Below are 26225 nucleotides of genomic sequence, written 5' to 3'. Positions count from 1 at the left end.
TATGTCTTATCGATTTATGCCTGACTCCTTAATCCTACTTCCTTATTTTGGCCTGCCTGGTTTTCTTCAGTTACGGCTCAAAACTGAGGCACAGTGAAATCCACTCAGGGCATGAAATGAGTGGAGGGCGCCATGTCGGGTTACAGTCGAGTGGGAGTTTGATTTCAATTATAAATCTAGATGAACTGCCCTCTGCATTCTGATTTGGCGCAGCTTGATAAATCAAAAGTCTTTTTAAAAATCAGTTTTATGCATCATTTAGAGTTTTAAGTTGAATATTTTTTTTATCATTTTATCTTAAATATTGCAGTGATTGCTCTAAAATATCATGTTATTATTTTTGTTGAATTATTTAACAAAACTTTTAATATTGTGTGAATGTAGCTTAGCTGATGCCCTTAAAATTGCTCTGTTCTGATGGTCTTGAACTGAAGGAGAACAGAATGAAGCAGTTAATGTTAAATAAAGTACAGTAAGTTTGTTAAATAAATTAAACACATTTAATTATGGAACCCTCCTGTTTCCACCATACAGGTGCTGGTCATATAATTAGAATACATCAAAAAGTTGATTTTACTAATTCCATTCAAAAAGTTAAACTTGTATATTATATTAAGTAATTAAACACATGCTGATATATTTTAAATGTTTATTTTAATTTTGATGATTATAACTGACAACTAAGGAAAATCCCAAATTCAGTATCTCAGAAAATTAGAATATTATGAAAAGGTTCAATATTGAAGACACCTGGTGCCACACCCTAATCAGCTAATTAACTCAAAACACCTGCAAAGGCCTTTAAATGGTCTCTCAGTCTAGTTCTGTAGGCTACACAATCATGGGGAAGACTGCTGACTTGACAGTTGTCCAAAAGACAACCATAGACACCTTGAACAAGGAGGACAAGACACAAAAGGTCATTGCAAAAGAGGCTGGCTGTTCACAGAGCTCTGTGTCCAAGCACATTAATAGAGAAGCGAAGGGAAGAAAAAGATGTGGTAGAAAAAAAGTGTACTAGCAGTAGGGATAACCGTACCCTGGAGAGAATTGTGAAACAAAACCCATTCAAAAATGTGGGGGAGATTCACAAAGAGTGGACTGCAGCTGGAGTCAGTGCTTCAAGAACCACTACGCACAGACGTATGCAAGACATGGGTTTCAGCTGTCAAATTCCTTGTGTCAAGCCACTCTTGAACAACAGACAGCATCAGAAGCGTCTCACCTGGGCTAAAGACAAAAAGGACTGGACTGTTGCTGAGTGGTCCAAAGTTATGTTCTCTGATGAAAGTAAATTTTGCATTTCCTTTGGAAATCAGGGTCCCAGAGTGTGGAGGAAGAGAGGACAGGCACACAATCCATGTTGCTTGTCCAGTGTAAAGTCCAAGGTCAACGCAGCCGTATACCAGGAAGTTTTAGAGCACTTCATGCTTCCTGCTGCTGACCAACTTTATGGAGATGCAGATTTCATGTTCCAACAGATTAACAGATTAACACACTGGAATGGTAAAATCTCAGTTGGGCCAAAATTATGATTTTATTTATTTATTTATTAGCTTCACTGCATAAAAATTTAAAAACAATTCTCCTTGTCTCTAGTGTTTGTAATAGGTCATTTCTAAATGTCTGCATTTCTACACATCATAGTTTATGGACATGGAAATAGCTGTCAGGCTTGTTAGATCTTCCCAAAAGCAGCATTACTCTTTTTCTTATGCACAGCAAAGCTCTTTGTTGGCTGAATGTGGATATAGCTTGGATCCTCTGTGGGTTAAGATGGTGGGAAAATCCTTAGTCTCTCTTTGATGCATCTTTAATAAAGTGGAGGCTCTTTCAGGGCCTGAGGGAGAAATGGCAATGTGACTCTGCAGAACATATGACCACTTGCATGAGAGTCAAGAGCAGTAATAAACGCATGAGAAAACCATCAGCCTTTGATGGGGTCCATACCCCTAAATATCCTTTGGATTACATTAAAAATGAGCAAGAGAAGGAAAAGTGAAGGATATAAGACTTACATGGATAAAAGAGATCACCCAAAACATAAATACACTCAACCATATGTCTTTCAAAATGTTTGTCTTTCTTTCTATAGAAGATATTTTTAAATGTTGTTGAATGTTGTTTGTCCATGCAATGAAAATGAATGGGATCCAGAGTTTTGTTTGACCCTATACTGACTTACATTGCACACTACAAAAAAAAAAATGGTGTAGAAACTATTTTCACTCAGAAATTGTTAGTTCATATCACAAATAATTAGAATAGCAGGTAAAACAATGAAACTGAATAAAATATACATTTTCAAGTAGAAAGACTGAAATAGTATTTTTTTGAAAACATACTCCAATAAGTTTTTTTATTTACATCTTCTTCAAAATAATTTTATATTATATGGACAAAAATGAATTTTTTGGGGTAAATTAAGATTTAAAATATTCTTTGGGAAATAGTGGCATCATGATTCCCCAATTTCAAATCCAGGCCTTTCAGAAGGGTAGAAACTAATAATTTCTGAAAATTACAGTATGTTTAGAATAACCTCTAATTATGTGTAAATATCAAGAATATTTTGATTCTCCATTTCAAGACCAATTTAAAGAAAATTCTGGTTTATTGCATTAGAATTTCATTCTGACTTGCACGGTACAATGCAAATTAAATTTCACCATCTGCATAAAAGTCATTCATGAAATGCACTGGGCCTCGACTGCTGTTGATTTGGTAGATCTACTCTCAGCCAGTTTGGCAGGCTATCTAATATATCCATATAAACACAAACCCGCTTTTTTACTGCAATGCTGTTTGGCTTGTTGAGTTTTCCTAGTGAATGCTATAGCAGCGATCCACTGAATGCCCTCAGTTGTGTTCAACGGAGTGATCCACATAGATAAACAAACACACACACAAGTGAAAACACTCCACGAGAACAGTGACGGACTCTTAATGCTGGTGGCTGGCCAAGTGCAGGAAATCCAATTACAGGGATCACAGGGCCGGGAATGGTGGAGCAGCACTAGTCCAAACCACACACCTGCCAAACCTGCCCTCTTCCCCTCTCTCTCTCTCTCTCTGTCTTTTGCTGTCTCTCTCTCACATATGGTCTGCAACATTCTCAAAGAAGGAAATAACCCAATTATGACTGTCTAGTTCTTTTAGTTAACAGTTCTGTGGAAGCATGTTGTTACAGTTGAGCGTTTTCTGAGAGCTTTGTTCTTACTTTTGTTTTCTATTTTTCTTTTGTTATATAATTTTTTTCTTTTGCTCACTGTTTTACGGAGGTCATGTTTAATCTTTTACTATGGCATCATGATTTTTTGTTACTTTTTCATTTGACTTGTGGATTTTTACCCCTCTCCCAGGCCTAGAATTTCAATCTTAGACTATGACTGTGACTTATGACTATGACTAAGTCCATCATAAAAGGAAGAATTATTAAATGTTAAAACTAAGATAATCTATATGTTTTCCCTCTGCTGTGGTATAATTTAAACATCTGTGCCGCTAATAAAGTTAGAGGTCTAATTTTGGGAAACTTGTGTTTACTTGTGTTAGCCTGTGTGCCTATAAATGAGCTAAAATTGACTTAAATTGCTTTGTTCTGTTGGCACTGGGCCATTTATCACAGAGTTCTGGCTGACCATGTCTTAGTTATGGAGCCAAAAGAGTCTCAATAAAGATAAATGCACACACTACATTCACATATGCACACACAGGATTCATACATGCACACACATGATTCATAAATACAAACACAGGATACACAAATGCGCACAAAATTTACAAATGCACACACAAAATTTAAAAAGCACAGAAGATTCACAAATGCATACAAAATTCAGAAATGCACACAAAATTCAGAAATACACACACAATTCAGAAATGCAAACAACATTTACAAATGCGCTCAAGATTCACAAATGCACAGGACAAGATTCAGAAATGTATTTCTGATGCACACACACATATATCTTGATTTACAAACTGCTTGCGGTCTGTGAACTTCACTGCATTTGTGTGTGAATTTTGAGACTCCCCTGACTTGGCTCAACACACAAATGCCTTTTTTTAAACAGGGAATGATCTGCAACCAATCAGATATCTCCCTTCTTTTAGCCAATCACAAGAACGCACTCCACGTGGGGAATTGTTTTCTTATAAGCCAATCACATGAACGCATTCACACAGCGCAATATGTCTGTGGTGCAGCATATTATAGCCTACTTATTTATGAAATTGTATGAAAATACAGATGTTTAGAATACAATTCAGGTTTATTTTTTATTATTTTTTACAAAATATAAATTTAAAAATGTCTCAATACATATAGCCCAGTGACTGCAGAAAAAAAGTTAACCATGGATTCATAAATTTGCAATAGGCAATTATTTCATTTTATTGAAATATTTTAATGAAAGTAAAAAAAAAAGTACACCTTTTTGAATATTTAAATATATATAAATATTATTTTGGATGCAATATAGAAGTCTCTTTAATTATAATATTCGGTCCCTACATGAAGAGAGAGTAGGTGGTCCGATGCGAGAGGAAAGTGACTCTCCGACTGCGAAAAGTGGGTCTCCGGCTGCGTGAGGAAAGTGAGTCGTTTGCTTAGGAAAGTGAGTTGATCGCTGCGTGAGGAAAGTGAATCGTTCGCTGAGGAAAGTGAGTTGCTCTCTGCGTGAGGAAAGTGAGTCGTTCGCTGCGTGACACGTGAGGAAAGTGAATCGTTCGCTGCGTGAGGAACATGAGTCGTTCGCTGCGAGAGGAAAGTGAGTCGTTCGCTGAATGACTCATGAGGAAAGTGAATCGTTCGCTGCATGAGGAAAGTGAGTCGTTCGCTGCGAGAGGAAAGTGACTCTCCGGCTGCGGAAAGTGAGTCTCCTGCTGCGCAAAGTGGGTGTCCGGCTGCGCAAAGTGGGTCGCTGGCTGCGTAAGGTAAGTGAGTCGTTTGCTGAGGAAAGTGAGTCGTTCGCTGATTGGCTTATAAGTAAACAATCCCCCACATGGGGTGCATTCCTGTGATTGGCTAAAACAAGGGAGATATCTGATTGGTTGCAGATCATTCCCTGTTTAAAAAAAGGCATTTGTGTGTCGAGCCAAGTCAGGGGAGTCTCAAAATTCACACACAAATGCAGTGAAGTTCACAGACCGCAAGCAGTTTGTAAATCAAGATATATGTGTGTGTGCATTAGAAATACATTTCTGAATCTTGTCCTGTGCATTTGTGAATCTTGAGCGCATTTGTAAATGTTGTTTGCATTTCTGAATTGTGTGTATTTCTGAATTTTGTGTGCATTTCTGAATTTTGTATGCATTTGTGAATCTTCTGTGCTTTTTAAATTTTGTGTGTGCATTTGTGAATTTTGTGCATCCTGTGTTTGTATTTATGAATTATGTGTGTGCATGTATGAATCCTGTGTGTGCATATGTGAATGTAGTGTGTGCATTTATCTTTATTGAGACTCTTTTGGCTCCATATAGTTATCCTACTCCTGTTCAGAATTTGAGATGAACAGGTTGTTCTGTGGATGCCAGTCGAACACTTGTCCCTAACTCCGGCAACATCTGCATCAGAATGTAGTACAGTAAAATAGCACCCCCTTCTGAGAGCAGCAGGAACCCCAGCCTAAAGTGTGTCTCCCTGCAGCTGCCAGGTATTTATTATTAAATCACAGCACTTTTCATAACTTTCATAGCTTTTCATCTAAGATGGTGACAATAGCAGTGGCTGACTATGGCTGCAGGCTTATTGTGCTGCTGACACTAAGCAAATCGTATATTTAGTTCTTGCCTTCAGCATCTGTGCAGCCATAGTAACCCCTGCCAAACAGAGCCGGTCAGCCCAGTGAATTGTGACATACTTGTCAAAATAATAAAATATTAAATAATTTCATTTTAGTGTTTAAATGGCAGGCATTCATTTTTTCTTGGCTTTGTACAGTACATATATTAGTATGTGTGTGTCATATTGCTCATTTTAAATTGATATTTACCCCTCTGGTGCTATAATAAACGTGAAAGCCCTCAGTTCCGCTTTGAATTCTGGAAATGTCAGTCAGCGGAGCTAAACCTCAGAACATAACATTCTGAGCATATGGGGGCAGTTTGCATAGGACTTGTGTTAACAAATTTTGGTCTCTTTTGAAATACTGGCTTGTGAAAATGAACAGAAACAATGAGAAAAGGAAACAGTTGAGTCCCTGTTTTGAAACAGACCAATTAGAATATCTTAAGGTTCTCACACTGTATTTTAAGTCTGCAAATATACACATAAAAGTCATTTATGTACGCTGTCATTTCGAAGTTTTGGATCAGTGAGAAGTATATAATCTCTTATGTTTACCAAGTAAAAAACAGTAATATTGTGAAATGATGAATACAAATTTAAAATCATATTTAAAATAGTATTTTAAAAAAATTATTCATCCTTGCTGAATAAAAGTGTTAAGTCTAAAAAAAATCTTAAGGCTGGATGAAGGCACTGTTGCTCTGATATACTTCTGTTGTCAGGAGGATGTTTCTAAATCAAGAGGCCTGGCCCTTTGGGGCTAAACATGACATACCACAGCAGCAGTCAGGGCTCAAACACACCTCGCGCCTCTTCTCCTTTCTCCTGCCGTAAATACCATATCCTCCTACAGGAGTATAGCTGTCAATCTACACTGTTTATGTAGGAGAATATGCAACACTGACTCATTAAAAGCTGTTGTGGCTTAAAATGAATTCAGCATGGTGAATAAACACTCTCCAACTCAGTTTAGGGCTGTTAAGAGGAATTTTAATGACGTGCTTGAGCGAGTTTGGTAATTCTGCATTTTAAGTCACACCACTGGATTGTTGTTCTGCAAAACAATTATTAAACAAAATTACATTTCAAGTAATTTTGTAGTCAAGTAATCTAACACATAGAAAAATAGGGAATTTTTTACTTACAAATTAAAATGTAAGTTAAAAATAACTGTTATAAAGTGCATAAAATGTTTCAATATGTTTCAATATGATGCATATTAAAGGAATAGTTCACTCAAAATTTTAAATTTGCTAAAATAAATAAATAATAAGAATAAGAATGAATCACCCTCAAACCATGCATAGATGTGTGTTTTTTTTGTGTGTGTGTGTGTGTTTTTATTCTACACTGGAACAGATTTGGAGAAATTTTGCATTACCTCACTTGCTCACCAGTGGATCATCTGCAGTGAATGGGTGCCGTCATGAGATGAGAATTCAAACAGCTGATAAAAACATCACACGACTCCAGTCCATCAGATAATTTCTTGTGAAGCCACCTGTTCATAAGAAGTAAATCCATCACAAAGGCATTTAAACTTTTAACTATTGCTTCTCGCCAAAATTCATACTAAAACCGTAATCCATAATAATGCTTCCTCCAGTGAAAAAGTTAATCCCCTCTTGTCCCCTGACATCAAAATCCACCAACATATTTGTTTAGAATTTTTTTTGCTTGTAAACAGTGGTTGATCTGTGCATGTTTCTCTTTCTAATTCAGACGAGATGACCTTTTTTCACTGGTGAAAGCAATATTATGGGGCATTTTAGCCGGAAAGAAGATTTTGAGGTTAAAGATGCAATAATGATGGATTTGTTTGTTACAAACACACACAGCTGATGGACTGGATTGGTGTGAATTACTTGTGGTTTTTGTGATGCATTTATCAGCTGTTCAGACAGGCACCCATTCACTGCAGTGGACTTATTAGTGATGTAATACTAAATTTCTCCAAATCTACTGAAGAAACGTCTCGGTTACATATGGTAACCCTCGTTCCCTGAAGGATGGAACGGAGACGCCATGTCGGTGACCGACGAATACGGGATATCGCTTCGATAGACCAATCTACTTCGAGTGTAAACTAAACGAGTCAATGCACATTGGCAGCTCAGCGGCGGTACAGCAACCATGGCGACGGGACGTGGCGTCTCCGTTCCCTCCTTCAGGGAACGAGGGTTACCATACGTAACCGAGACGTTCCCTTTCATAATATGGGATCCCTATCAAAGCGCCATGGGTGCGAGCCGCCTGTTGTCAAAGCACTACCTCACTGGGTGAGATTGGATAACACTGGGAAAACGTACCCAGTCCGCTTGGAACCGGGACGCTGCGGGAGCCCCATCCTTCCGGAAGGAGGTCTCGGAGGCAAATACACATATAGCATCCATTTAGGAGTATACAGAGAAATTTGAGGTGATTAAAAACCCTGTTGGGAAGGCAGAAGTCTGCCGGGGAAACACCGGCTCTAAGGCTATACCGTGGACTATACACATACGAGTACCGCTTAGGTCTCAATATGGAACCCATCCTTACATGGTTCTCACGGATTCATCATGAAGGTCTGGCGCCGGACATTCCGCCGCGTCCAGCTGCTTAGGGTGATGGAGGATCTCAACAGGGTCTACAGTACGGACACTCTGGAGCAGTTTAAGCAAGCCGACACTAACCGGGGCCTCCCAGTGCTACTACCCATTTGAGGTGAGAACACAGGAGGATACCGGCTCTACACGAAAGCTATAGAACCTAGCAAATGTGTTAGGGGTCGCCCAGCCCGCAGCTCTCCAAATATCTGTCAGCGAGGCGCCACGAGCCAGCGCCCAGGAGGATGCAACACTTCTAGTTGAGTGAGCTGAATGGGCAGGGCACATCCTGAGCCTGATAAGCCAGGGTTATGGCATCCACAATCCAGTGGGCCATCCTCTGCTTAGAGACGGCACTCCCCTTCTGCCGGCCTCCGTAACAGATAAAGAGCTGGTCTGAGGTCCTGAAGCTTTGTGTCCAGTCTACGTAGCACCTTAATGCTCGGACGGGACAAAGCAAAGCCAGGGCTGGGTCTGCCTCCTCCAGGGGCAGCGCTTGCAGGTTCACCACTTGGTCTTTGAAAGGTGTAGTGGGAACCTTGGGCACGTAGCCAGGCCGGGGCCTCAGGATTACCTGGGAGTCAGCCGGCCCGAACTCTTGGCACGAATCGTCGACCGAAAATGCATGCAGGTCCCCTACCCTCTTGATGGAGGCCAATGCAAGCAGGAGCAGAGTTTTCAATGAAAGAAACTTTAGCTCAACTGAATGCAAAGGCTCGAATGGGCCCCGCTGTAGTGATTTAAGCACTAGAGACAGGTCCCAAGAGGGTATACAGGGGGGCCGGGATGGATTTAACCTCCTAGCCCCTCTAAGGAACCTGACGACGAGGTCATGCTTACCCGAAGACTTCCCATTCACGGGGTCATGGTACGCAGCAATAGCAGCAACCTGGACTTTGAGGCTGGAGGGAGACAGCCTTCGCTCCAGCCCTTGCTGCAGAAAGGACAGCACGACCGCAATCGGACATCTTCGGGGGTCTTCTCTGCGAGAAGAACACCACTCGATGAACAGGTTCCACTGTCTCGTAGTCGGTGCTCTTGCCGAAGTGATGGTGTTCGCTACCTCTTGGGGTAGGTCACCTAGAACCTCCGCGTCCCGTCCAGGGACCAGACATGGAGTTTCCAAAGGTCTGGACGCGGGTGCCAAATGGTACCCCATCTCTGAGTCAGTAGATCCTTCGTCAGAGGAATTGGCCAAGGAGGGGCTGTCGCAAGGAGCACTAGTTCGGGGAACCAGGTCCGCATGGGCCAATACAGTGCTACTAGCAAGACTTGCTCCTCGTCCTCCCAGACTTTGCACAGTGTCTGTGCGAGAACGCTCACTGGGGGAAACGCATACTTGCGTAGGTCCCGCGGCCAGCTGTGTGCCAGTACGTCCGTGCCAAAAGTTCCCTCGCTCAGGGAGTAGAACAACTGGCAGTGAGAGGTCTCTGGAGCAGCAAACAGGTCTACCTGAGCGGCTCTGAACTGCCTCCAAATCAGCTGGACCGTCAGGGGATAGAGTCGCCATTCTCCCAGGAGCATTGCTTGAGACAGCTCGTCGGCTGTACGACTGAGCAGGCCTGGAATGTGAACAGCACGAAGTGACCTCAGAACCTTCTGACTCCAAAGGAGGAGGTGGCGGGCGAGTTGCAACATGCGACGAGAGCGCAGACCACCTTGTCGGTTATGCAACAGTCGCAGGGTTGTCCATTCGGAGCAGCACATGCTTGCCTCGTAAGAGACCTTTGAGACAGTTCAAGGCAAGGTGCGCTGCTAACAACTCTAGGCAATTGATGTGCCACTGCAGCTGCGGGCCCGTCCAAACCCCTGAGACTGCATGCCCGTTGTACGTGGCCCCCCAGCCGGTGGTGGAGGCATCCGTGTAGACCACAGCATGCCTAGAGATCTGCTCTAGGGGCACCCCTGCCCAGAGAAATGCAAGATCTGACCACGGAGTGAGGGTTTGCAGGCTAGCACCGACCGCGCACGTTCCTCTGTGAGGCTTGCTGTCTGTTTGACCGAATCCAACTCCATACCGAGAAAAGAGATCCTCTGCCACGGCAAGAGTTTGCTCTTTTCACAGCTGACCTGAAGGCCCAACAGGCTCCGGTGCCGGAGCACCACATCCCTGTGCTCGCACAACTGATCTCGAGACTGTGCTAGTATCAGCCAATCGTCTAAGTAGTTGAGAATGCGAACACCCTGCTCTCTGCGAGGAACGAGAGCTGCCTCCGTGACTTTCGTGGGGCTGCCCTCGGCGATGAGCAGGCTGGGGCACTGCGGCCGGCGGGCGGGTGGAGGCAGCAGCTGCCCACCGGGGCAGGATGTGTCGGATCGCCTCAGTCTGGTTCTGGTTAGCCGAGACTTGCTGGGCCAAGTTCTCGACCGTGTCGCTGACGAGGCCGATCTGGGACACAGGGGTATTGAGAAACTGGACCTTGTTGGTGTCCCTCATGTCTACCAGACCCAGCCAGAGATGGCGCTCCTGGACCACTAATGTGGACATCGCACGACCCAGCGAACTCGCGGTGACCTTCGTCGCTCGAAGCGCAAGGTCAGTGGCGGTTCGGAGTTCTTCCAGAAGCGCTGGATCGTGACCACCCTTGTGCAGGTCCTTCAGTGCCCTAGCCTGGTGCACATGTAGTAATGCCATAGCGTGTAAGGCGGAAGCAGCTTCCCCGCAAGCCACATAGGCACTGCCGGTCAGACCAGACGAGTGCATACAGGCCTGGGAAGGGAGCACCGGGTCTCCACGCCAGGAGGCGGCGGACTTAGGACACAATTGCATCACTACTGCCCGCTCCACCGACGGGATTCCCGAATACCCCTTCGCTGCACCGCCATCGCTGCACCCAGACACGTGGCGCAGCGATCGTGACCATCACCCGTTGCCAGGTAACGACCTCACCCAGAAACGGCATCCTTATAAGGACGATCCGTCGTCTTTACAAAGACGCACCCGTGAAGCTCTTTTAGAGAAATTTGCTCTTTTAGAGAAATTTGCTCTTTAGGAAATGCTCTTTTAGTGCTGAGGCGCACAGGGGAATTGGCCGCTTGCAACATGACAGGGGTAGTGCAGCCTGAAGTTTGCAATCCACTCGACACAGGAACGACCGCCGCTGAAGCGCCGTCTTGCCAACACACGAAGCTTCCGAGAGCGTGCTGAACTCGTAGTTCACAGCAGACACAGTTGAGCAGAGCGATACTAACGCTCGGCTCCGAAGCGAAAAGCTGGAATGCATTGCACCTGCTGCCTTCTTATACTCACGCAGTGATCAGCGGCAGCTGGATGCAATAATTGCATGCCAATGTGCATTGGTTTGTTTAGTTTACACTCGAAGTAGATTGGTCTATCGAAGCGATATCCCATATTCGTCGGTCAATCTTTGATTGCCTGTGTAAATTTTTAGCAAATTTTCTTTTTTTGGTTGAATTGTTTTTTGAAATATACCCTGATCAATCAGTTTGAACTTCTTCTATTATATTTTTTATAAAGGCTTCAAAATTTTTTTACAATTATTCTTTTTTTATTTATTTTTTGTTATACATGATCTTGTACAGAATAACCAGTGGTGAAAGTTTCAGGGGTCTGCTGGGCATTATAATAGTTTGAGTGGTCTCTCTGTCTGTTTGTTTCTCTTCATAGCCCCCACGGTGGTGTCGTTTTCGTTCGATGTAGGAAACGGGCCGGTGGAACTGAACGTGTACTCTCCTACCCTGCTGAACGATGACCAGTGGCACCGGGTCAGTGCAGAGAGGAACACGAAAGAGGCCATTCTGCAACTAGACCAGAAATACAGGGAGGTCAGACCTGCACCTACACAGGGACACACACGCCTGGAGCTCTACAGCCAGCTTTATGTGGGTAAGGACCACATGTACATCCACATATAATGTATGTTGGTTAGGACTACAGACAAACAAATTTTTCCATACGCCCACCCCTATAGTACTGAAGCCTGTTAATACTTAGTTATATTGTTTGAGGTTGGATGACTGTTGTTCTTTGGTAGGCATTCATAATAATATTATTGATGGGCTGCACAACTCTTGAAAATCTGATCCCAAATGAGATCTGTTGCTTATTAGGATATACAAAAAGGATATTTCTTCATTATCATGTTCCAAAAATACATAATTCCCCCTGAATCTCTCCATTCTCAGCTGTTCTTTTGCATTTTGATTATTCTCTTTTCCACTCTTTCGCTGTTTCTGCTGAAATATCAGCAGTTCTCACGCACAACGCTCAATGTTCTTGTGTGTCTGAAAGTGGAAATGTATTTATAGTCAGCAGCCTAAATGCAGGTGTAGCTATTGCAACTTGCACTTAATGACATGGAAACCTGGGGAACCTGTTCGCCTCCGAAGTAGGAAAAATTCCACTGTAAAGAAAAGGAAGTTGAAAATTGGTTTGACTGAATATGGCTGAAAAATGTCTCCGATACAACAGTTAATGTGACTAATAGTGGTGTCGTGTGTTATGCTAACATTAGCAAGGAATCATTTTATGGCTTTAAAAGTGTGAAAAAGCAGTGTCACTCATGAGGCAATTATCTCTTGAACAGAATGGCTTTGGGCTTTCATTGTGCTATTTTGTGCTTTGATTGCTTTTAACAAATGACTTTGACGCTCATTAAGACAGGGGAAGATAATGCACCCCTGTGGCTCTCTTGAGAGAGCTTTTGGAAAGCTTGTCTATCTTGTGTTTTTAAAGCTTGACGTCAGGAAAAAAATCCGGATTTCCAAGAAGTATTTATTGATATCGAAGTGATTGGGTTTTGTAAAGCAGAATTCTACAGCACAGGTCTATTATTATTATTATTATTAATGTTTGATAATTGGATTATATGACATAATAAAATATACTATGCTATGTAATTTATTAATCCAAAAAATGTGATTAGAAAAATACTATGCATTTAATTGTTCTTTAAATTAACTAAAGGAAGAATGATTATTTATGTTTATTCATCAGTATAACTTAACAGTAATCATATATTTTATATGAGCACAGCTTAGATTTTTTATTTATTTATTTTTATTATTGAAATGGATATTGTGACCTAATTTTGTTTACGAGCTCCAGCTGCAGTTTGTCTAAGTTAAATTAGATACCATTACTATAGTGGACCTTGAAACTAATCCAAATAATTTTCACATGCTCAAAATCTAGTATGGCTGTTGCTTTAAAGAAATAGTTCACCCAGAAATGAAAAATTTCTACAAATGTACTCAGCCAAGGCGTGCATGAGTTTGTTTCTTCATCTGAACAGATATGGAGGAATGTATCATTGCATCACTTGCTCACCAATGGATCCTCTGCAGTGAATGGGTGCCTTCAGAATGAGTTTTCAAACATATGATTTAAACATCAAAATAATCCACATGACTCCATCAGTTAACATCTTTGGAAGTGAAAAGCTTTGTGTTTTTAAGAATCACTCAGCAATTTTCCTTTTGTGCTGAACTATTTCTTTAAAGGGACAGTATGTTGGATACTGCAACCAGCAAAATCATGGATTAATATTCTATATATTGCACCGTCCCAAGCCATATACTCTCTAAATCTCATTTGCATGTTTGTCCATGAAGCAGATTAAATTTTCATTCTTATTCTCAACAGAGCTGAATGAGCTTTGCAGTCCAAATGAATGTTAAAGGTTGTCTAATCCTTGTCCGTTGTTTCAGTAGAAATGTAAAATGTTGGCATGACTCTTCATGGAGAGCAACTCTCAGTCTTTAGACCCTGACCCTCAGTGGGGAAAACGAGCTGGTTTATATCCACTGAGTGGACCTGTCCAGACCTGTCAGGCCTCTGTCTGGCCTCCTCTTCTCTGCTTATGAATTGCTCTGTGCTCAGTTTTTCAGACCATTCAGTCCCATGGCATAATTTATTGATAAAGCAGATTGCCCTTTACTTCCTTTAACCCATGGATGCTTTTGTATATTTGAATTTGTTTTGCATATATAATGGTCTCGTTATATTTAAAGGAGGATTAAATGCTTGCTCGTTCTTTATTGTCATTCACCTCATGTCAAATAACAAGCAAACCTTTGATTTAGCAACCACTAACATGTTTGCATTTGTTTACGGTGTGCATATGTCTGTATTTACTGTTTGCATGTATCTTTAATGCTTCTTTACCATCAACCATCAAGTTGCTTCTTGTGACTTATTTTCTTTTCTTTTTTTTTTTGTTCTGTTTTAAACCTAGCCTTGATTATGCATTAAGTTTTCTCATCACTGCATTATTATTTATTTTATTTTATTATTATTTTTGTGTGTTGTTTTTATTTCTTTCATCGCTTGCACATCTGGGTGATATTGATTCTCAAAGGGAAGCCAGCATCATGGGCCTGTCAGGACAGTAGGTAACTTTTTTGTAAAATCTTCACCAACCATCAGTATATATATATATATATATATATATATATATATATATATATATATATATATATATATTCCACTGGGCAGGATGGTCTAATAGATGTATATTCCACTGGGCAGGATGGTCTAATAGATGTAATATGCTAATTCATTATAGTTTCATTAAAGAATAATTTCAGATTCAAGGCTCATCAGAGATGGAGGCAGTGAACTTCAAAAGAGTTTTCACAGCTCGCCATAACAATCCTCTTTCCTCACTCAAGCTTATTCATGCTGTTTCACTTTCAAAAGTTCAAACACATCCTGTGTTTATGAAAACGGTTCTGGTGAAAAAGTTTTGTGAAATAGATTTTTCAGCAACAAATGATGCCATAAAAAACAGCTGCTATGGTACATGAATCAAATAAGAACAATGTTGCAGAATAAATAGGGTGTTCATTAAAATGTGTTTTTGTGTTATATCTCATGTTCGTCCTTGAAGCATGAGACATTGTGAATTTCAAGTATTATAAATAGCATACTATTGTTTACTGTATATTTGATGATAAGAGTTTTACTCTCAGGATTATTAGCAAAGGATTCAGTGAGTTTGTTTTGTATTAAATAGCCAACCAGGTCACCAGCTCAGTTAAAACTTTGAAAATGTGTTGTCTGTTCTTTTTGTAGCTCTTAACTGTAATTAATTGAATCTCTATGTACTCCAATCCATGTGATTTCTTTGGAGGAATTGATAAAGCTTTCCTCATTTGGCAGTTAGATAAATTGTGATAGGCTTGTACTTGTGGGTGTGTTTTTATTATTCACAGTTTGTAATAATTGATGCATCCTGCCAGGACATATACTATTAATCTAGCAAATGATTGTACGATTTCTGTTTAACTGGGCAGTTTTGTATAATGAAAAGATGTCCAGACAAGACATCGAGCAAGTGGCAAATGTTTATTTTCTCCTGGAAGTGGAACTCTAATGATAATAAACTCTAATGTCTAATTTCTCTAAGGCCTATTGTATTGAATGGTACATGCCATAATGAATGAAAGCGACCAGAATGACCAGAACTACTGGCTAAAACTTAATGTTTCTAATTTAACCTTCTGTTTTCAAGCTTGTTGTTAAGCCTGTAATGAAAATGAATGATTGAGTAATTTTTTGTGCCACTTATGCTTTTATTAAGACCACTGTCAAGCGTAATATTGACTAGTCTTTGTCTCTATTTCTCATCTAGGTGCAGCGGGAGGTCAGAGAGGATTTCTTGGATGTATCCGCTCTCTGAAGATGAACGGGATGACCCTTGATTTAGAAGAGAGGGCAAAGGTCACTCCGGGTGTAAAACCTGGTTGTTCGGGTCACTGCACCAGTTTTGGGATGTATTGCCGTAATGGCGGCAAGTGTGTGGAGAAATACAACGGCTATTCCTGTGACTGCTCCACCACTGCTTATGATGGGCCTTTCTGTTCAAAAGGTCAGTGTGCATACGCAGTTTAGAAATTCATACTTTTAAAAAGTTTTCTGTGAAGTCTATACACTTTATCCAGAGATATGAGACTGAATTGTTCTCTAAACTTGTAATGGAGCGGGAATCTCTAAAGAGCCACTCTTTACATTTAAGCCCCGCCTCCCTTATTTGAATAAAGTAATAGCATCACTGACATGAGCAGGCCCTTTCTGTAGTTTGTACTCTATTTCGAGACCTCCATCAAGCATCGCATGCTCTCCATTTAAAGATGGCGACTCGCTGTGTGTCTGGGACTCTGATGGTTGCCTATAGCTTTCAACATCTCCTTCTGCTTGAAATATGCATGAACAACCTCGTAATTGCAAGGTTTTAACTCACATTTCCATTTGACACATATTTACTTCTGCCTTCAAGGGTGTTGCAGTCAATATCGAATTCTCTCAGATTCTTTGCCTCTGGGTCAGTGCAATTGCTCCCACAAGCCGCCTTACATCTGTGGCTCAATACTACATATTACCTTCACTCCAGGAAGAGGAATCTCTTTGCTGCTTTATTTGGATTCGGAGCTATGGATGTGATGTGTTTCTTCTCATGTCTATATGCAATTTAGTGCTATTTTTCCTAGATTAAAAGGGTTAGTTCATCCAAAATGCAAATTTGCTTACCCTCATGTTGCTCCAAACTGTATGAGTTTCTATCTTTTGCAGAACACAAAAGAAGATATGAAGAAGAAAAATGTCTGTCTGTCTGTCTGTCTGTTTGTTTTTTTGTCAGTACATAATACTCAATTCGGTCATAGTGTTTTTTGTTTTGTTTTGTTTTGGACCCTATTGACTTTAACTGTATGGTTTAAAAATCAAAAACTAAATATATATAATACACACTTCAAATAATTAAACCAATCTATAGTCCCTGTGCTGACTTCCTTCCTGTCCCAATACAACATTTGTACAAAGCTCATTTGTACTTAGCGCTCTGTTCCAGGGGGTAAAACAGCTGAATGAGAGAATGCCATGAATAACAGATAAACCCGCTTCATCCTTTGTGTACATGAGATATTCAGTGCGGGTGCACATTGTCATGTTCGTTCACTCTCTTTCTATAACCTCTATTTACTTCATTACCCCGTGTTGATTTCCCATGGTTCTTCCTGTTCCAAACCATATGCAAGAAATCCTGCGTTGTTTATACTGCTTCTGTGTAAGACAAATCCACACACACTTGTACACGTCCTAGCAGTCGGGTTAAACGATCCGTGTAAGGACCTTTGTTCTCCCCCTTAAGCAAAAAGGTAATAGGAAAGTGTCCTCTTGGTTTATAGCTGTTGAAGAAGCCTCTCATGAATACAAAACATTTCGGTGATGTCAGTTCCCCTTCAGGAACTCAAGCTGCGTCGAAACACTTTGGGAATGCCTTCAGCGTGACCATGCTCTGAATCATATGTGTCACGTGCCTGTGATCTTGTGGTTCCAGTCCTGCTGCTGCTGAGGCACGGTGGCAAATGAGATTGCATGGATCGCACATGGATCTAGCGGACGAGTTAGAGACAGGCTCGTCCTTTCTCCACCAGCATTCCCTAGATCTAGTGCTCTCTCTCAGGATTGGAAGCCCACGCTGTGGTTTCTTCATCTTGTGAGTGAGAGCTTGCTGCAGCAGGTATATTTCTCAGAGGAGACTGATATTGTTTGTATAACCGAATGGACCATGCGTTGCCATGACATTACGGTCATTCTCTGTTCTTTATATGAATCTTATCACATCAGACTGTTTTAACTTGTCCAGTTGTTTGGCTGCATTTAATTCTGCATTTGAGTTCCTGCGGCCCGATTCTCCACAGGGTTGATCCACTACACCTTGAAGGTCTACGTGGTGGCCATTGCAACCTACAGTACCATGCCCCTTTCTGTGGACACTCAGTGGACAGACACCCCGTAGTTATACGTTACCTTATGCTAAGCGGTGGATCAGAATGCTATTCCAGAGCCTCGAGTCCTCCGATCTCAACTCTCCTTTGGGAGTCAAGGCTCACTCCTCCTGAAGCTGGGCTTCGGAACCCTGTGGGATGTCCAGTCTGCCTATTTTGTCAGGTTCCTACCTGCATTCTGCGCAGCTCCTGGCTCCTTTTCTCTCGTCTTACAGTAGCTGTGCTCTAACACACTACGCAGGGATTTGTCTGGCAGCATGGGCAAACTCGTTCCCAAAGTGTTTTGACGCAGCTCGAGTTCCTGAAGGAGAGCGTCTCTAGGTTACGCATCTAACCATGGTTCCCTGAGAGAACAAAACACTGCGTCTCAGTGCCATACTTCTTGCATCCCTGCGAGCACTAACTTCATTTCCCAGAAACTGCCGCTGTATCCACCTCACATGCTTTTAGGCAACTTGGTCGCTTTGTCACCCCGCCCGTGACGTCTAACCCTTCCATTGGACTGATAACACACATTATATATATATATGTTCATGATTTTTTTGTTATTATTATACGTGGTTTACACAAAAATATTAAGCAGCACAAAAGTTTTCTAAATTGTTCAGAAATCTAATTTGAAAATCAAATCAGCATATTCACATATAAGGATCATGTGACAGAAGACTGACATTATGGCTGCTATTAAAAAAATTCGACAGATTCGCCGTCACAGGAAATGAATTACTCTCATTTATTAAAATAAAATAGAAAAACTGTTATTTTAAATTGTAATTATATTTGACAGTAATACTGTGCTGTTTTTACTATATATATGATATATATATATGCAAACAAATGCAAATGCAAATGCAGACTTTGTGATTTTAAGAAACTTTTTTTTTTAATTACCAACTCCAATATATATATAATATATATATATTTACAGTAGTGTACATAAATAAAAGTATCAGTACAATATATGATTATTTTTGCATCCTGCATATTCCTAACTATACCTAACCCTCAAATCTGATAGATTGTTAAAATTGTTATTCTAGGACCAACACGAATGTTACCTTATAATCAGTATTGTTTGAAGAAACACCTCATTCTTTTCCAGATGTTGGTGGTTTCTTTGAGGCGGGAACACTGGTCAAGTATAATCTGGTACCTGAAGTGGTCGCTGCAGCTTCCAGCCTGGATGAGAAGAGCGTAATCTACAACCTTCCTGTTGAGACCAACCTGACACGTGAAGATCTGACCTTCAGTTTCAGCACCTCCACTTCTCCCACCCTTCTGGTTTATGTCAGCTCAAAAACCCAGGATTACATGGCCGTGGTCCTCCGTCAAAATGGTAACATCTTGTTCACTCAAAAAGAGGTTTTTTTTTGCAATTCCAAAGAGGAACCATTTTGGGTTCCCCAAAGAATATGTAGATTCCACATTCGACCACTTCAAACAGGTTAACACTTCCTAGATCTTTGAACGGTCAATGTTTCATCACTCACATTAATAATTATTGAGTTTTCCAAGGTGCCACAACATTGTGCGGCCTCTGTTTTTAAAAACTGTCAAGATTTAAACTAAAGTCAATATTACAGATTTTTAAACTATGGTGACTTTTCAATGTTAGTAAAATCATCTCCTGAATTCTATTGCAAATATAGAGATTCATACATGCGTATAATTATACGGTTTCAGACGTATAGTCAACTTTCTCTCAACTGTCAAATCAAGTTTCAAATATGACGAATGACTTATGTATAGAGGCCCATGGACCAGTTTGGAGTAGACGTCACATTTCCGTCACTTGCAGCTCTGTGTGCATTGTGGTGGCAGAAAAACACTGGTAACAAGTGGTGGGAAATGTGTAAACTGCAGAATACTGTCGTCAAAGTATTTTTATAGAATACTGTCGCCATTTGAAGCTAAACATAGAAGTTTAAACTGACAGACTATAGATGAAACCTGCTATAATTATCCTACTTTTAAAGCTTAAATTTGATTTAAACAGTAGGTCTACATAATGCAGTTCATAGGGAACATATTGTGTTAGCCCTACAGTTACAGCATGAAATAGCCTACTTTTTAAACCTATAAAATGTACCTATTTTATCTCACAATTCTGACTTTTTTTCTCTCAAACGCAAGTGTTTGTCTCCTAGTTCGGATTTTATCACTCAATTTAATTCAACTGTTGCGAGTTGGTCAATTCTGAGTTCATCCCATGGTAACTAGGATTTACACAAGCTCCAGTTTGGATCCAGAACACCTGAGAAGAGATGATGCTGACCCTCAGAGGACCTCAGATAATGCTAACCCTGAATCAACAAACAGAACTAACAAATATTGTGATTGCATCATATAATAATTGCTGTTTATAATGTTCATCGTCTGGTTGACTACATCTTGTATTAATTTTTCTGAAAATTCCTGTCATATGCACATAAACTTACAGTCACCACTTATAAGCTACTAATAAATATTGTACAAATGTAATTTTCTGTAAAGTTTCTTTGTAATGATTTGTATTTTCATTAAAAGCTATACAAATAAAATTGAACTGAATTGAATTGCATTGAACTGAGGAGAAAAAGCCAGAAGTGTGGGATTATATACTAAAGATTCTGAGCTCGAAGTGAACAGAGAAAATGACAAGTTGATTTTTCTTTATATTATATATGATCTCGGAATTGCAAGGGAAAAAAAGTCAGAAATTTGAAATATAAACTCAAAAGTATCTTTTTTTTAATTATTTTATTCCATGGCTTCCATAGACTGCAACTTTAAAACTGTCATTTTCTGCCACCATAGGCTCCACCCACAAAAAACGTCATCACTATTTGCAAACACGAAAATTGGTCTATAGAAACAGCCGCTAATGAGGCATCTGTGTATATAGAGTATATCTGTGGTTAGAGTTAGCAGAATAAAGGAATGTACTTGTAAAATCAGTAAAATGTATTTTGGGGGACCAGGGTGTGAGATGAACAGTTAAAATCTCATTTGTCCAAACTGTGTATTTAACATAAAATATGTTCTGATTAGCTTTAATTGTGCCCCCTCGCACAGCATTGTTGCTTTCAGTATGAACAGACAAATTGCGAACTTATCGCATCGCACCCGGTTAGTCTTTGTTCATCATTAAGTCCGGATGCCGATGCAATACACACATCTGTGTGTGTCTGTATGATTGTTCTGCAGAAGTTTTGAAACTACACTGTTATAATAAAGGAAAATTTATTGCAGCAGACTGAATTGCTTTTTAAAGTGGAAGTGCAACAGTAAAAGCTAATTATATGACAAATGGCAGAGCGCAGGCAATTACATTCCTGTTTGTTTGGCATAAGCACAACACTGTGATCCTTTTTAGAGTTTAATAGTAAAACGCATCTGGTGTTTAAAGAAAACAACCCTTATTCCCTTCAGTGACAGGATTTCACATTAAACACAGTGACTCAGTACCATTGTATATACCCAAAGTGGGCACGCAAGACCGGTGATGCTTATTCTTTGAGTTAAAAGCCCACATTGAATTTTACTCTGTAGTCTCTGAGCAAATTTATCTTGCTGGCCTGAGCTGTTACCCAAATGAGGTAGTGTTCTTCCCTGCAGCGTGTAGGCCCATTGCACAGGAGTGTGCAGTAGAGGTGAGTGATGTCAGGGTGCAGAACTGATGTATAATCTCACATGCTCAAACATTCTGCATACAGGAAGACTGCAGTGTGGTTGAATTCAGGATAAATGTGGACTTTATCTCTCACCCTGTTTCACTCAGGTTCCCTGCAGCTGCGGTACAACTTGGGTGGTCTCAGAGAACCCTTCAGTATCGATATTGACCAGAGGAACTTGGCCAATGGGCAGCCCCACACCGTCAACATCTCGCGGGTGGAGAGACACATAGAAGTGCAGGTGGGAAACAAATTAAACGGACCACTCTCAATATTACAATCAGAAACGTTGGTTAAATGTATTAAAATACTCATCCAATAATATAGTAGTTAGCTTTCTCACTTCTAAGGCAGTATTTTAACTAAAATAAAACCTAATAAGGAACTGATTTGAAACTCTCTTCATGGGCAACTACTTTAAAAGCAGGTTGTTATCGGTGCCGTACAAATAAATTTGTATACTGTTCACAGCATAAATGAGTCCACCCCCTCTAAAACTTAATAAATTCAGCAATTACTCTTTACTTAGAAGACTTGTTAGGGTTCTTTGGAGATGCAATGTTCCAACAAGCCTTCTTGATCAATTACCCAAAAAAGAATGAAAGAAGATGACAATTTTGTGTTGCAAAAATTAGTACACCCTCCTGAAAGATACTAAATTAAAATAAAAATAAAAAAGTGTATAGGTTTTTGATCAGCAGGTAAGTATATTGAACCAAAATTTTTAAAGACGAGTAATTTCCTTACAGTTAAAAGTGTTAGAATCATACTCGGACTTAATGCTGGCAGCAGTGGAACCACTTAGGAGAGAACTGCCAGGTGACATATTTCTTAGCATAAAAGAGGACTATGGTACAAGAGGAACACCAAATTATTGTTTTAAGTGTGCAAATATAGCAGAAGTAGCACAGACATTAAAAAACAATGGACTTGTGATAAGGCTCCTGAAATAATCAGGTCTTCATTTAATGATGAGTGAATCTTTGCTAGAAAAAGAGCAGGAGAAATAGCATGCAAGTGTCTCAGTGCCGACAAAAGCAATGAAAAGAGTGACACTTCATCTCACAGAGTATGACGCAGCCTGCAGAATTGACATGCATGGTTGTTGTCACCACTAGAATTATACTACTGTAGCAAAGCAAAATAAACTCATTTGACCTCTTCCAAGGCCTATATTTACAAAATAGAGACTTTTGGTAATCCATGCTCTGGTCTCAAGAGACCAAGTCAGTCATTTCAGATCCAAAAGCATCCAACATGTTCTGGTATTGCTAGAGGAGGAGTACAGTGAGAAGTGCTTGGTACACACAGTGAGGTCCAGTGGTAGTAAAGCTTTTATGTAGGGATGAATGTGTGCTGAAGGTGTGAGGAAGTTGTGCTTTATCAACACTGGCATGAATTCACACACAGAATAGTACTTAGTATACTTAGTATAGAATAAAAAGTGCCCATTTTAAATTAGAAACTACATTATGGAACAGTATTTTATTGATAATTTTACAAAAAACTAAAACCAAAATCATACATGTGATGCTGCCTTCAATTTTAGTCAAATTCGAGTATAAATAGGCAGCTTTCTTTGTTTCGTAATGGAATGTACAGAATGTGTCCAATGTGTGAGTATGTGAGTGGATGTGTGCCGTGTCTTTTACCCAGGATACACTGCATTGGTCTCACAAGCCCAGCTGCAGTACAGAAGCAGGATAATTGAAAGCACATATTGATCTCTGAACTGTAGATTTTCTTATGTTCTAAATGGCGAGACACATGGCATCTCGCGTGGTCGATAAGCAGGACATTCAGCAACATGAAATGATAAAGCAGTGATCAAGATGACAGAAGCATGAGCTCTACCACCCATGGACAGTGTTGGGGGTAATGCATTACAAGTAACGCAAGTTACGTGATGAGATTTCTTTTTTCAAGTAAATAGTAAGATGTTACTTTAGTTCTAGAATAAATGTGAACATGCATTAATTCATTTCACTAAAAAAACAAAACAAAACAAAAAATCATAAAAAAAAGAAAAACCGTTAAAAGCAACTACAATAATTAGTTTAATTTATTTAATCCCATTTTATTACGCTGCTTACCTTCGATGATTCAATTCTACCATTCTAATAAACAAAAAATACACAAGATAAATTAACATTTCTTCTTCTTTTATTGCTGAAGAGTGTTGAACTTTCATCTTCTGCATTCTACTGTACAGACGTGAATGTGCATTTCCTTTTGCCTGAGGCTTTTGGTGTGAAAGAGGTTTTAAATTTGCCAAAAATATAACTTTTTATAAGGAAGTAACGCAATATTGTTACACTCTCTCTCTCTTACTCTCTCTCTCTTACTCTCTCTCTCTTGCTCTCTCTCTTGCTCTCTCTCTCTCTCTCTCTCTCTCTTGCTCTCTCTCTCTCTCTCTCTCTCTCTCTATCTGGTCTTTGGCTCCTGCTCCATTCCGGGCTCCTAAATCAAATAATCAAATTCTGCTGTCTGGACAGATGAGGAACGATAAGCCTGTAAAGCCTTTAATTCTGCCTTATTTCTTTTCTTGCAACACGCCTCTGTCAAGCCCAAGATCCTATAGGACAGAGCTGGAAATCTGTCATGGGGTGAAATATACAGAGACATACACACACACTGCATGCAAACAAGCAGGTACTCCTAAGGTATATCACATAGATGTGTAAATTAAAGGCAGGTTGCCTACAGATTTCTGTTATATTTGTCCAAGCCTGATAAGTTATATTTAATTAGCCCAGCAGGTTTATTGCATCTGTTAAATTAGCTTTTCTTTTAAAATTACAGATCTGTTTAGTTTGTTGGAAATTACAAATAACTTTAACTTTCATGACATTAAATACCTTGTCCATTTGCCTGCTATGCTTTTATGACAATAATAACAATAACAATAAAAAATGTTCAACAATAAACATTTTATAGAATATAAGATTTAGACATTATGTACTGTATATTATTTTTAAGAATTTAGGGGTTGTAGATTTTTTGCTTTGTTTTGTTATTTGTTTTAAAAAGTTGCTTATGCTCACTAAGGCTGCATTTATTTGATTTAAAAAACAGTAATATTGTAAAATATTATAAATGTCATATTTCTTATTATTATCAGTGTTGAAAACAGTTGTGCTGCTTAATATTTCTGTGGAAACCATAATACATTTTTTCAGCATTCTTTGAGAGATAGTAAGAACGACAAAGAACAGCATTTATTTGAAAGAGAAATCTTATGCAACATTATTAATAGTCTTTTTGATCAATGTTAATGGATAACTGCTGAATAAAAATGTTAAATTATTTTTTTTAAATCTCACTCACCCCAAATACTAAAAAACTTTCAAATTAAAAATAAAACTGAAAATATATAAAATAAATACTGATTCAAAATATTGATACAAATTCTAAATAGTATCTCAATGACACTAAAATACACTGCAGGATACTATACCCTATACATAATTTAAAGGCAGGTACAGTGGGGACAATTTTGTCCCTTCCACTTTATGAAATAGCTTGTGGAAGGGTTGTATTTAAGACAGAAGAAACCTCTCCAATTGTCAAACAAAAGTTTTCATCTCATTAACATGTTTTATAATGAATGATGATCTGATTCAGATTCTTTATGCTGAATGGTCATTGTGGTTTTTATCATTAAAATTACAAAAACAAAATCCAATTGCATCCCCACTCCTGATATGTATCTGCTTATGCAGATGCACAACAGATGCAATTTTGGTTTATTAAAATCAAAAATGATATCAGAGATTAGAACCTGGAACCTCTCAGCCTCATACTTTAAATGACGTGTCACAGGTTGATCGGCAACATTAGGCTTTTAATTACTCATCCTTGCATTTATCCACTGTCATAATTCTGGTATGGACAGTGAAATATGCTGAAAATAAATGTATATTATTAAGTATTATATTAAATATGTTTACTTACAGTTCCAATTGTAATGATATTGTTTACATTACAGTTTTAAATTATATTAAAGATAACAAAAATAAATATTCTGTTACAGCCCTGATCACAAAGACTATTTATCCATCAAACCAGTCAAAGATTGAGTTATTTGTGAATTATTGGGGAATCAGATTCTGATTTTGCATTTTAGATCTCCATGATGCGGGTTTTGCCCACCTGGGCATTTTCCAGAAGAGAAAAGAGCTTGCTTCAAAAGGAATATGAGATGAAAGACAGTAACATCAGTCCAGCTGACCTTTCCAGACACCCACGCCTGTGATATGTCTTTTGAATGAAACATCACACCCCTTTTGAATCAGACAGTGAAAGGTCAAAACATAACTGAGAGAACAACCATGTGGGAAAAGCAAACAGATGTACTTGATCTTTTAGAGGATTTTTTTTAAAACCCAAAGGCAAACAGCAGAATGCTCTTTCATTTAGGAATCTATTATTCATTTAGATTAATGA

At 39.5% G+C, this 26225-nt stretch overlaps 1 protein-coding gene across 1 annotated transcript in view; it reads left to right on the top strand.

Annotated features, from left to right (window-relative positions):
- The window catches only part of LOC132123913 (contactin-associated protein-like 2), a 394838-nt gene that overhangs the window by 348976 nt on the left and 19637 nt on the right, over positions 1 to 26225 (top strand). The window contains exons 17-20 of the mRNA XM_059534600.1: positions 12005 to 12223; positions 15972 to 16208; positions 19229 to 19462; positions 21887 to 22020. Coding sequence (XP_059390583.1) covers positions 12005 to 12223; positions 15972 to 16208; positions 19229 to 19462; positions 21887 to 22020 — 824 coding nt within the window. The remainder of the gene's footprint in view (positions 1 to 12004; positions 12224 to 15971; positions 16209 to 19228; positions 19463 to 21886; positions 22021 to 26225) is intronic.

The sequence above is a fragment of the Carassius carassius genome, chromosome 42 (genome assembly GCF_963082965.1).
Source record: "Carassius carassius chromosome 42, fCarCar2.1, whole genome shotgun sequence".
NCBI classification, from domain to species: domain Eukaryota; kingdom Metazoa; phylum Chordata; class Actinopteri; order Cypriniformes; family Cyprinidae; genus Carassius; species Carassius carassius.
The sequence above is the reverse complement of the archived record's forward strand: the minus strand, read 5'-3'. Positions and strand labels throughout refer to the sequence as shown.